At 41.5% G+C, this 13,581-nt stretch overlaps 1 protein-coding gene across 1 annotated transcript; it reads left to right on the forward strand.

Moving 5' to 3' along the window:
• Positions 1–10,713: 10,713 nt before the first annotated feature.
• On the forward strand, positions 10,714–13,146 carry LOC115112686 (early growth response protein 2b-like). The gene has a single exon (XM_029639712.2). It carries the CDS (start codon positions 11,271–11,273, stop codon positions 11,994–11,996), a length of 726 nt encoding a protein of 241 aa, XP_029495572.1. The 5' UTR covers positions 10,714–11,270; the 3' UTR covers positions 11,997–13,146.
• The last annotated feature ends 435 nt before the right edge of the window (positions 13,147–13,581 follow it).

Genomic DNA, 13,581 nt, shown 5'->3' on the forward strand with positions numbered 1-13,581 from the left:
AGGGGTCCTGGAGGGCAGGTAGTTTGCCCCCGGTGATGCATTGGGTAGACCGTACCACCCTCTGGAGAGCTCTGCGGTTGTGGGCGGTGCAGTTACAGTAACAGGTGGTGATACAGCTTGACAGGATGCTCTCAATTGTGCATCTGTAAAAGTTTGAGGGATTTAGGGGCCAAGGCAAAATTCTTCAGCCTCCTGAGGTTGAAGAGACACTGTTGCACCTTCTTCACCCCACTGTCTGTGTAGGTGGACCATTTCAGATCGGCAGGAACTTGAAGCTTTCCACCTTCTCAACTTCAGTCCCGTCAATGGCGATAGGGGCGTGCTCCTTTGTTTTGTTGACGTTGAGTGAGAGGATATTTTCCTGGCACCACTCTCCCAGGGTCCTCAACTCCTCCTTGTAGGCTGTCTCGTCATTGTTGGTAATCAGGCCTACTACTGTTGTGTCGCAGCCCGTCAGGAAGTCCAGGACCCAGTTGCACAGGGTGGGGTTGAGACCCAGAGCCCAGAGTTCAATGATGAGCTTGGAGGGTACTATGTTGTTGAATGCTGAGCTATAGTGAATGAACAGCATTCTTACATAGGTATTCCTCTTGTCCAGATGGGATAGGGAAGTGTGCAGTGTGATTGCATCGTCTGTGGAGCTATTGGAGCGATAAAGCAAATTGAAGTGGGTCTAGGATGCCAGGTAAATTAGTGGTGATATGATCCTTAACTAGACTCTCAAACCACTTCATGATGTCAGAAGTGAGTGCTATAGGGTGATAGTCATTTTGTTCAGTTACCTTTGCTTTCTTGGGTACAGGAACGGTGGGCATCTTGAAGCAAGAGGGGACAGCAGATTGGGATAGGGAAAGATTGAATATGTCTGAAAACACTCCAGCCAGCTGGTCTGCACATGCTCTGAGGACGGGGCTGTGGATGTCGTCTGGGCCAGCAGCCTTGCGAGGGTTAACACGTTTCCATGTCTTACTCACGCCGGCCACGAAGGAGAGCCCACAGTCCTAGGCAGCGGGCCGCGTCGGTGGCACTGTGTTATCCTCAAAGCAGGCGAAGAAGGTGTTTAGCTTGTCAGGGAGCAAGACATCGGTGTCCGCGACATGGTTGGTTTTCCCTTTGTAGTCCGTGATTGTCTGTAGATCCTGCCACGTCTTGTGTCTGAGCCGTTGAATTGCGACCCCACTTTGTCTCTTTTCCTGTTTGATTGCCTTACGGAGGGAATAACTACACTGTTTGTATTCGGCCATATTCCCAGTCACCTTGCCATTGTTAAATTCGGTGGTTCTCGCTTTCTCGCCATTTATCCACGGTTTCTGGTTTGGGTAGGTTTTGATAGTCACAGTGGATACAACATCTCCTATACACTTCCTGATGAACTCAGTCACCGTATCTGTGTATTCGTCAATGTTATTCTCAGAGGCTACCTGGAACATATCCCAGTCCGTGTGATCAAAACAATCTTGAAGCATGGATTCTGATTGGTCAGACCAGCGTTGAATAGACTTTAGCATGGGTACTTCCTGTTTAGGTTTCTGCCTATAGGAAGGAGAAGAAAAATGGAGTCATGATCAGATTTGCCGAAGGGAGGGCAGGGGAGGGCCTTGTAGGCATTTCGAAAAATTGAGTAGCAGTGGTCCAATGTTTTTCCAGCACAAGTACTACGGTCAATATGTTGGTAGATTTTCGGTAGTGTTTTCCTCAAATTTGCTTGGTTAAAATCCCCAGCTACAATAAATGTGTCCTCAGGATTATCTACTTGTGTAAGGAGAAGTCTCATTACCTGTGTGTCATAGTGGACGTGCAGGCATTGTGTTTAAAGGGCCTCCTCTTGCTTTGTTACTAACTACCACAGCCCTTGGATCAATAACTTTGTCACATGCACAGTATGCCTACAGACATCAGCCATATGTAATTTACACTGAATGAGGGCAGCTTGATGAGAAGAGAGGAAGGAGTCCCAAGATGATCCCTTCAATAGTGTGGGATGTAGAGTAGGTGCAGCTATGTCATACATACTTTCAGTCCATACAGGTTGGCAACCCATAACTCAAGAAGGATTAATAGTCTATCTAATGACCATCCTGTTCACTGGGTACAAATGTTCCAACTTTATGGGGTGATATGAAGCATGTTCCTTATAAAGCATTCTAAAGCATATGCCTTCATACATTTTTTTGTTTATCCTACACTGATTTTTCCCCCAAAAATGTTTTAGGTAGCTATAGAACTTTGACCAATTGAAATTTAAATTGTTGCACATGAAATCGCTCTTCTCATATGCCTCTGTGTGTGCTTCTTCGTTCCCACGACTCTATATTTCACGGATGTATTTAATATCAGTAGAAAGTGGGTGTCATCTATTACACCAGTTGAATCCATTTTTGGTGAAGTGATACCAGAGTTCCTGTAAGCTTTTGTCAGCATGCCGATTATTATATAGACAATAAAATGGGAAATAAACTTTACATGGTAATATTTACTCAACTGAACCAGGCTAACAAATACCACGCAAAAAGAAAACTAATTTGTCATGTATTTTTTAAATTAATTGACAAGTATTCTTTGATGTTGTAATCAAGTTTGAGGCCTAATCCTAGCCCGGCTTTTTCCCCGTTTTAATCACCTAGTCCTTGGATGGCCAGTGACGTCAAGGGACATTATTAAGAGACTCCCTTCAAATTCAAACTACAATATTGAATCCCCATAATACAACGATATTATATTGTATTTGTCATGCGTAGGCGACACCATAGGCTATGGCAGAGAATACATCACTGGATTTGAAGGTTATATATTGAGTGCGTAAAGGCACGTAAAGGCTTGAAGCGCATACTCTTGGTAAAATAAATGACAGCTAAAACCATGGATAAAGTTTGGGTACCAATCTGTGTTCTTTTTTACACGACATTCACGAGGGAATTTACTCAAAGGAAGAGGAAATATCCGTATCATTGCCAGAGACGGAACTGGGTTAAAAGTTGAGTCATTGTAGAAACAGCACAGCCAATTAGATAAAGCTTATTTAGAAAATATTCATTTCTATTTCGCTGCTCTAGCCAATGGAAGGGAAGCCAGGTGTTCTCATCAACCTTACTGAAATGTCAGTATTCAAATACATTATTAGTCATTTGAGATGATCGTAAATTGAGGAGAATAATCCAAATTATTGGTCAATATTAATCCAATAGTTTCATTGTCTGCTATAGTAAGCCAATGTATTTTTTAGAAAGCACTATGTGACATGAAACTTAATTCGTACCCATTACAAAACCACAAATTGGTGCTCAACCGCACGCAAAACCCATGCATAAAATGAAAAACCCGTGCGTAAAAGTCATAATAAACATTTTTTTGGCCACATATCTAACAGTACTTTTTCTTTGCTCCGCAGGTGATCGTTTGAGTGAAGAAAGGGACCATTTCGAGTTGTCTTTCCAGAGCAACTTTACGCAGCCCCCGCGCACTCAGCCTGTTGCATAAAAGGACACCGGAATCCCAGGGGCTTCAATAAGTAGTTTGTGATTGTTAATAATTAGATATGTAGATGGGTGAGCCGGTCAAGGATCGATTCAGACTAAGTAGTAAATTTTATGACAAGTAAACAGTTTATTCAGAGTGAAAATATGTAGTACAGCGTAATTACGGCTCTTCCGTTAGTTCGTGTTGGAACAGCAGGCAGAGAGCGAGTAAACAGTCAGCACAGCCCTTATATACGTCACAGAAAGTAGGTTGACTCTAGGAAGATCGGATCTCCGGATTGGTTCAGCTGGTTGTAGTCTGTAGTCTTCCGCCATTGGCTCAGTTGTCTGTCCGTCATCGTAGAATCTTCTTCGGACACACAGTGTTCGGTTAAAAAAAAAGGAGATTATGTGTGTAATGTGGGAGCTATCCTGTAGGGGACCCCACAGGCTTTACTGTGAAAAATGCGTTGCTATGTGTTGTCTCAGTTATAACAATGCAATAGCCATGTATTTAGCAATAGATTGGTCTCCTGCATAATAGCAATTCTTTACAAAACCCTCTCTTCACGTCTCACCAGAGACGTGACACAACCTAACTAGATCCAGACACAAAGAGAAACTTCTCCCAAAAGGACTATGAAATAAGGCACGGTATTAAACAGAAATAGATATTTATGTATTACCATCATGTTCTCCATTCAATCCCACTATGTACTAAGTTGGCTACCAGCCACCTAGGAACTTACAACCCTCATTTAACAGAGCGGAGAACAGCTCAAAATAAAAGTAAAAATTATTGTCCACATTAGCCAACTTTTTCCAGCAGGAAAAAGTTGTGATACCCTCTCTTCACATCTCCTAAGAGATGTGATATAGTCCATTACTCCAAGCAAAAACAAAGACATAATCCAAAAAGGAAAAATATCCTAAACTAGGTATGTCTATCCGGAAATGGCCCACAAAGAAAAATCATTTCCCCCTCTTCCCATCCCAGATGGGACACGACATACAATGGAGAAGCTTAATGAATATAAGCAACTGGATCCCCCTCCCAAAATTGCTGCAAAAACTGAAAGATGCTCCATACCGTTATCTCGCACCTGGCTCCTGTTATCTAACCAAAAAGGCCGCTTGTTCTCGCAACCCCACGCTCTGAATGTGCCCTCCCTTCTGTATTTTTCCAGCATGAGAATGTTCCATGGCCCTGATACTTTTAAGAATGTTTCAAATCAGCTAGGTAGCATAACACATACATACATCCACACAAGGCAACAGCAGATAATATTCAATCATATATATGGTAATGGCTATAATGTAAAATAACCCCAAGGGTGTGAACAAAAACTCAGCAATGAATCATAACAGTTACGAAGTTTAAACTACCTTCATGTCAAAAGAGAACAGCTCATTCAAAAACAGAACAAAAGAAAATAGTGTGAAATTTAGGTCCCCCTTTTGACACCAGCTAGGGTGTCACTCATTATCCTTTATTTCAGCAGTCATAGCATTTCATGAAAATAATAAAAAGTTTATTATTAACAACAAGTGATATATGCCTTTGTTTCCCCCTTGTCACCCACAAGGGTGTCACTTATCAAAAACAGGATAAAACTTTATTGTTATTGACATGTAAGATGTAGGATAAAACTTTGGTCATGGAAAACAGAGTAAAGAATTATTAGAAACCATCTGGTCCTCTCAGCTACTCCTATCCTGTACCAGGTGGGTTCCTTGCCACCCAGGGACTCCAAACCATGTGTCATCCTCAGTCAGTCCCATCCTCCCCTGAAAGCATGCTTCCGTATCGGCATCGCCAACTGGAGCATCAAGCAAAGGCATCATGCCTGAAGCCCTCACCACATCTGTAACAGACTTGTCAAAACACAGTATGATGCGAGCAGCACATCACATCAATAACAAATAATACAAGAATTAGGGTCAGAAATCCAGTAACCATCATACCAGTGTACTTACCAAACCAGGCCAAGAGAACAGACTCCTCCACCCCCCCCCCCGTGGACCTCATCTTAGCAGACAGTGCATCAAGCCCGCCTTAGATTGTGAAGTTTAAAAACTATCATCTGGACTGGTATTAGGAATATACGTGCATATTCAAGGCAAGTCTATTCTGTCTGGAAACCCCAAATGTGGCCTCAAGCTGTTCAGACATACTAGTGAGTGCATCACGGGAGTAATTCACAAAACGCTGTTGATTATAGTAGATATAATTAATCCATGCAGTCTGTCTAGCATCCACCATGGCTGGACCCATAGTAGGTAGTAAGTGCCCGAGTCCATCATTCCTACCCAAGGCCTGAAACTCATGAGGAATCCCCACTGGCACTCCCAACAGGTTAGTGTGTATGTCAACTACATCCTCTGTCCATGGAGCACTACTACATCTGTCTCCCATGGGATGGAATGTTTTCAGGTCCCTGGTTACAGAACTCAGCAGCTGTTCAGCAACAACATCAACAATGGTCAGTGGAATTATCAAACTGGTCAGACCACACGTACCTTGCCATTCTCCTCTAAGAATGGGTCTCAGCACTCTTTTGGCTCCACTCATCCAACATACATCAGCCAGACCACTAGTTTGGTTTAGGCCTGTAACTGGCCAAGTGGAATTAATGGTTATGTTACTCCTGCAATCAGCTTCAGGCAATCTCCCATAATCAATGCCATTACCTGTACCCGTGATGCACTCGTAATTGCCCCCATATGCCTCAACACCCCAAGAGGCCCGATGAGGAGGTACTGCAGGAAACACAAGGCTCAAAGAGGAACAGAGGGTTGAATTGGGCTTAACCTGGTAAAAACTTCTCAAAATACACAACCACCCCTCTCTTTCTCCTACAGCAAATGGGTGTGTAGCCAGAACAGGTCTAGCATAACTTCAAATAATACAGTCCTTTCTTCTCAGGGTTTTAGCTGTGTACCTCATATAAGACAGCCACAAATTGTCCCTACTATCAAAACCAGTCTCAGTTTCTAATTGATCAATAGCCGAATAGTCTCTAACATTAATTACCTGAATGGTATTTTTAACAGTGGTGGTAGAGGAGTGTGTCCGGTTACCTCTGGTCTTGGCAGTACCTTAATAGAAAACACACCCATCATGTCTGTCCTCGCCCTTTGTAGTCCGAGGGTGTGAGTGCCTGCATCAGAGAGCTTAATAGTTTTGATGGTTAGTAGGATTTCATCACCTTTACAAAGTTCAACATTGCTCCCAGGTTTCCCCATATCATGGAAAACCTATCCACCCTTGTGGGATCCCCCATGCTATAAGGATACCCTCTTCTCCAATCCTAAAACTGTCCGAAGTCGGTTATCATGTAATCTCTACTCTAACTTCTTGTCTACCCAGATCTAGGGATTTCTTATGCTTATTTTGGAACAAAATACACATCACTTAGCCAGAGCCAGACACATCTTCACTTCTATGAACAAAAACAGGGGTGATAGGACAGGTAGGGTTACTTCATTCGAGAGTTGGCCCCCGGAATTCTGTTAATTCCAGTTCTTCTCCCGAACTCTGTTTATTGTCCGACAGTGAAAAAGTGTCTTACCCTTCCGCCGTGCGATATGAATCTGGGTAGCTCTTTCAGCTAGCTGTCACCAGGGGTCTTCTATGGTCCCCAAGCCTCTGGGACTGGATTGAGTGACTTCACCTGTAGTTCACCTGTAATGCATAAAATCCTGGACATACAGGCTTGGTTAACAAACAATTTCTCATATGTTTTATCTGATTTTATCTTTAACTTCTATTCCCAATTGTTAGCTTACATATTTTTTTTATTTTATTAGTTTCTTATCCAATAAGCCCCATCCTATCCTAGACCACAATTTACCCATCCCCCTTTTGATACCTGACTCTGCCCAGGTATCAACCTTACCTACTCTAAATAATGACTTAGGTAAGATTAGTATATTATCCTTATGTCTGACATCATCATGAAGGAGCCCTTTTTAGTTTTCCACATGTCCAATTCTCCCTTGGGCGTCAATCCAGTACCAATTCCCTGTCAAGTTTCTTATCTACTTAAGAACTATCTGCTCTACTTATATATTTTCTTAAATATATATTTACCAATTTAAACCTTTTCTCTCATATTTCTCAAATACCACTAAGCTTCTAACTGTTTGACTTTATCTAAAATCACGTCTATGAGTGTCAATCTCTAAAGTCCTTACATTTCCTTAATCAACCTAACAATAATCCTAAATTATCACAGATGTCCTATATACCTGTTAAATTTAATACTATTTTTTTTTTTTTTTTTTTTTTTTAAACCCCTAATGGTCAAAAAAAATTCAAAACAAATGCTTATCATATCAAAATCCTTCCTTCAAGGACTCTCAGTATTCTATCTGACAATAACATGAATTTAATATATGTTGCAGAGTGCAGAATTCCTTGTCTACAGTGATTTATCACCCCTAAGAACTGAAACTTATTTTTCTATGTAATTCCCTGCCCTATTGGCTTAATATATATCCTATCCTAACCTCCTAACCTAAACTCCTTTATAATGAATTTACCTTAAAACTAGTACTCAATATGACCACATTCATTATACCAATGACTCTCCCCCAAGGCTGATCAGACCTTAGAAGACAGTCATGATAAGGTCCATGAGTCAACCCACCCTTTTATAGTCAAGTTCTATACTACACTAGACATATTAAAGAACCCTTTATCCTTAAAATCCAAATTCACTTGTGTAATTTAAAACTCATAAAAAATAAAAACTCATAAAGTTCCATATTTGAGCGTGTCTCTTTAAAATACCTTTGCACCAAAACAAATAGTCCTAACAAATGTTTTATGTGTATATATTTGCAAACCTTAATGATTAATCAAAACTTCCAGGCCTTTCCAATTTGGTCGTTTATGGCCTCATTCTCCCCAAGATTATAATCCCTGATATTTAATAAAAATAACGTATTTCCCTTGGCTCCTTCAACTCACATTTACATCTCAATAAAACAAAACACCATCTGCGTGTTCCTCAAGGAAAAACAACTTGCCCCTGTTACGTATGTCTACGTATCAAGGGAAATGTTCAAATAACCAAATTCAACCTCGCTAGTTTACCGAAACATGTACAATTATGTTTTACCATAGAGGTTGCTTTTCACCATTAATACCCTGACACCGTTCCACATAATGGAAACAGTGCTCAAATTCACTGGTGCTATTCAAACGATCAAACCAAGAATCAACAACCATCAGAATCCACCATCACGATGTTTTATGACTCAGACATCCAATCCCTCTCTCTCACGGCCCAATGACAGTCCAAATAAACGCCACAAATCAATGATACCCACCCAGCGAATCAGCTGCTAGTTTTTAGCATCTTTCCTGACGATTTACATACTCCTTTTAAAGGACACTAACCATTTTCTCTGTCACCCCCAGTCAAGACATCATTTCCGTGGCGATGGAAACCTCGCTAGTGATGTCATCAACAAGCGCTCAATCTTGACTCATTTCGCAACGATTTTCAACTCATTGTAAATAATGGTTGGCTGTCTGCAACAACAGTATTTCGGGTTCGATAAACCAAACCTAATTTATCACATCTGTTGAATCCTGAATTAGAGTTTACAACATCAATCAACATCTCTCAATTCGCTAATCTTATAAAAACATTTCGATGGACACAAATCTATCGTAATTGTTCCCCCGTTATTATTCAGAATTAATTTGATTTAAGTTACTGTCTCGTCTTTGAATTAGCATTTTAATTACGACTCTTTTCCCAATGTATTATTCCCAACAAATCATTTAGTGAACAGACATCGCCTTGCATCAAAATCTCCGTTCTTATATAAAGTTGAATGAATTAGTCTTTCAATTTGAACCAAACAAACTATTTAAAACGTTCAGTTTATATCTTATACCAATACTAGTGACTATAACTTTCTCTGCAAAACAACCAGTTCAATTACAACCAAAAACTCAGACATATATAACTATTCTTTACACCTCAGCTGGGAACCGAACCCCGGCCTCCCACATGGCAGGCGAGAATTCTACCACTGAACCACCAATGCTTATGGAACTGAGATTCTCCGCAAATAGACCCAATTTTCAGTTATCTGCATTTGTTACTCCGGCATCTGAACAACAGAAAACAGCACCAACCTAAACGCCCAAAGTTTTCCCTCAATCAGGATTCTCATCAATCTCGCTCCCTTCGTATCTGACCCCCTCCCTCCTAAATACGTGATTTTTTTCTTTTCTGCCTCTTTCTCTCTATGTAACCACCAACAATCTTAATGGAAACAATTACAACCACCTTGCATTTTCATATAAACAGTTACAAATAGACAAAACAAGACAAAACACACAATTACAGGTTATATCTCTGACCTCTTATTAATCGACCCCTATCAGACCGAACTAAGCGGATTTACTGGATAGAATTCAACTCTAGAATTCAACTCTATCCCCTACTGACCCCTATCGAATTAACAATATCAGAATTAATACACGTTATCTCTCTGACCTCTGAAAGCCGATCCCTATCAGTGAATTTCTATCGGACTGAGCCGTGCCGGGTCGCAGGAGAAAATGACCATTTCCCCCCTCGGTGCCAGATTTAATGAATAGTAATTAACTATCCCCTTACCGATCTCTATTCCTGATTTATATCACACTAACCCCTATCAGAATTAATACACACATGTCCAACCCCTATCGGAACTGAATTTATATATGTCCGACCCCTATTGGAACTTTTTAGGCCTTTAAGTGATCTCTCATCATTGAAAGCTATCAGACTGCGCTGACCGGGTCACGGGACAAAATTACAATTTATCCCCTCAGTTCCAGGTTTAATGAATAGTAATTAACTATCCCCTACTGATATCTCATCAATGATTTATATCACACCAGCCGTCGCTGGCTTGTTTCTACATATCTTCACTACACTGTTCTTTTCGACTCGTCAGCAAATTTATAAATTTACACAAGAATTCATACTTACTCGGAAATACTGATCAAAATTTAGACTGACTATACGACAATATGCAAAGTTTGATTTAACAGGTTTTGCTTACCTTATTTATGGTGCACCTTTAGATCAGTTTCCCGAGTTGAGCAGAATTGTTGTCCACCCCCCGAAAATCGAATCGTCCTTTCCACGAGCTCACCCCCTCTCTCATACCCAATCTGCTCGCTTCGACTGGACCGTTAGTTAACCATCCTCTGCTACCAAGTTCTGTTAATAATTAGATATGTAGATGGGTGAGCCGGTCAAGGATCGATTCAGACTAAGTAGTAAATTTTATGACAAGTAAACAGTTTATTCAGAGTGAAAATATGTAGTACAGCGTAATTACGGCTCTTCCGTTAGTTCGTGTTGGAACAGCAGGCAGAGAGCGAGTAAACAGTCAGCACAGCCCTTATATACGTCACAGAAAGTAGGTTGACTCTAGGAAGATCGGATCTCCGGATTGGTTCAGCTGGTTGTAGTCTGTAGTCTTCCGCCATTGGCTCAGTTGTCTGTCCGTCATCGTAGAATCTTCTTCGGGCACACAGTGTTCGGTTAAAAAAAAAGGAGATTATGTGTGTAATGTGGGAGCTATCCTGTAGGGGACCCCACAGGCTTTACTGTGAAAAATGCGTTGCTATGTGTTGTCTCAGTTATAACAATGCAATAGCCATGTATTTAGCAATAGATTGGTCTCCTGCATAATAGCAATTCTTCACATGATTTAACTACAGCAGCTTCCTCCCCGGTGTCTGCCTCGCCCTCGCCTGAACCACAGAACCTTTGCGTATGAACCGTGAGCTGCACCATGGCGCAGAGTCAACATGATATAAACCACATGTATGCTCCATCATCTTACTCTTGTAGCAGGGAAATGTACCAGGACCAATCAACCTACCTGGCAACCTCGACCTGCCCCATGTCCTACCAACAGCCGTTCCACTCATACACGTCACCAAAGTCGACAGTGGACAGTGCGCTCTTAACCATCATGCCTGACTACAGCGGGTTCTACCAGCAAAATTGCCAACGAGACATCCAGGCTTTTCCTGACAGGAAAGTGTTACCATATTCACTGAACTCGCTGAGGCTTCCACCACCTCTGACACCTCTGAACACAATAAGGAATTTTACACGTGTGGGACCTGCGACAGAGGGCCCTTGTCAACCCAATTCCTACAACACTCCAAATGTACCCCTGAGGCCAATACCGAGGCCGAGAAAGTATCCAAACCGCTCGAGCAAAACGCCTGTCCATGAGCGACCATACCCTTGCCCGGCAGAGAGCTGCGACAGGAGGTTCTCTCGGTCGGACGAGATGAGCAGACACGTCAGAATCCACACAGGGCACAAACCCTTCCCATGTCGGGTCTGCATGCGCAGTTTCAGTCGCAGCGACCACCTCACTACGCACATCCGCACACACACTGGAGAAAAACCATTTTCTTGTGACCACTGTGGAAGAAAGTTCGCCAGGAGTGATGAAAGAAGGAGACATACGAAAATCCACTTAAGACAGAAAGAGAAAAAGTAATCATAATGACCCTGGCATAATTGGTTTGAACATTCAGCCACAATGTTTCCATGCAGTCCAAAAATAATTGTATAACATCCAAATCACATTCACGCTGAATTTAGCAGACATGGTTAACTAGGGCGACTACTGAATGTGGATATAAGGTGCTGAATGAATAACATCATAAATGGACAGGGCTATCACGTGTATATTATAGACGTTAGGCATAGAGCCAGTTAGCCATAACTTAACTGTAAATGTGCACAAACACTAGTGCTCAAGATAGAACGTGTTTCAATAGAGCAGGTTAGGAAACAGTCATAGAGATGCTGAATAGCAGGCAAGGAGTAAGATTCAACGCTAATACTAAAGAGAATCAGCCGGCAAGTAGATTCTCTTTTGCCCGTGTTTAAAGAGCAGCTGAAAAAAAGATGATACCACAATAGATGAGACTGTGATGGGCATCCCTGCATTTTAGCTGGAAAGGAGTGCAATGACCAATATCACAGAGTCTAGAGGTCTGTTCTGCTGAATATCATCACCATTCTGAGAGTGGGGGCTTGACTCCCATGTGTGCAAAAACTGGAAGCTTTGTACAGTGTCTGTCAAGAGAGACAATTAACTGAATTGATTAACCTGCTGTTTGATAACTTTTTTAAATCTCCTGTTACTTGTTGGATAAAGATGACAGAGTAACAAACAATTGATGCCACTTAGCCTCTCAGCTGTAAGATCATTACAGAACATAACAAAGGAGAAAAACTTTGATACTTTTATTTTACGTGTGTTTTACACACTGAGTATTGATATTTAACTGACTTGATGCTTCTTACAATAAATGTAGAATATTTTGACGTTGTTGGCATAAAGAAAACTGCTTGTTTGTTAGTGTGCTTGTGCATTGTTCCACAAATGTATTCTTAATTAGCCTAGTACAAATTAAATTACTGGGCAAAGGACATGGTTGAATATTTTAAACAACAATGAAATCCACTCTGTGTTGTAGAATATGTATTTTTGTCTTATTTTGGTCATTTGAAAGTAGGCTATAGGCTATTGTATATAAACTCAGCAACAACAAAAGAACATCCTCTCACTGTCAAATGTGTTTATTTTCAGCAAACTTTTTTAACATGTGTAAATATTTGTATGAACATAAACAAGATTCAAAAACTGAGACATAAACTGAACAAGATTCACAGACATGTGACTAACAAAAATGGAAAAATGTGTCCCTGAACAAAGCGGGGTCACAAGGGGGGGGGGGGGTAACAGTCAGTATCTGGTGTGGCCACCAGCTGCATTAAGTACTGCAGTGCATTTCTCCTCATGGACTGCACCAGATTTGCCCGTTCTTGCTGTGAGATGTTACCCCGCTCTTCCACCAAGGCACCTGCAAGTTCCCGGACATTTCTGGGGGGAATGGCCCTAGCCCTCACCCTCCGATCCAACAGGTCCGAGACGTGTTCAAAGGGATTGAGATCCGGGCTTTTCGCTGGCCATGGCAGAACACTGACATTCCTGTCTTGCAGGAAATCACGCACAGAATGAGCAGTATGGCTGGTGGCATTGTCATGCTGGATGGTCATGTCAGGATGAGCCT

Source organism: Oncorhynchus nerka, linkage group LG28 (genome assembly GCF_034236695.1).
Source record: "Oncorhynchus nerka isolate Pitt River linkage group LG28, Oner_Uvic_2.0, whole genome shotgun sequence".
Classification (NCBI taxonomy): domain Eukaryota; kingdom Metazoa; phylum Chordata; class Actinopteri; order Salmoniformes; family Salmonidae; genus Oncorhynchus; species Oncorhynchus nerka.

Coding starts and splice junctions, on each gene's coding strand:
- LOC115112686 (XM_029639712.2), top strand. CDS start 11,271: ATGGCGCAGAGTCAACATGATATAAACCACATGTATGCTCCATCATCT.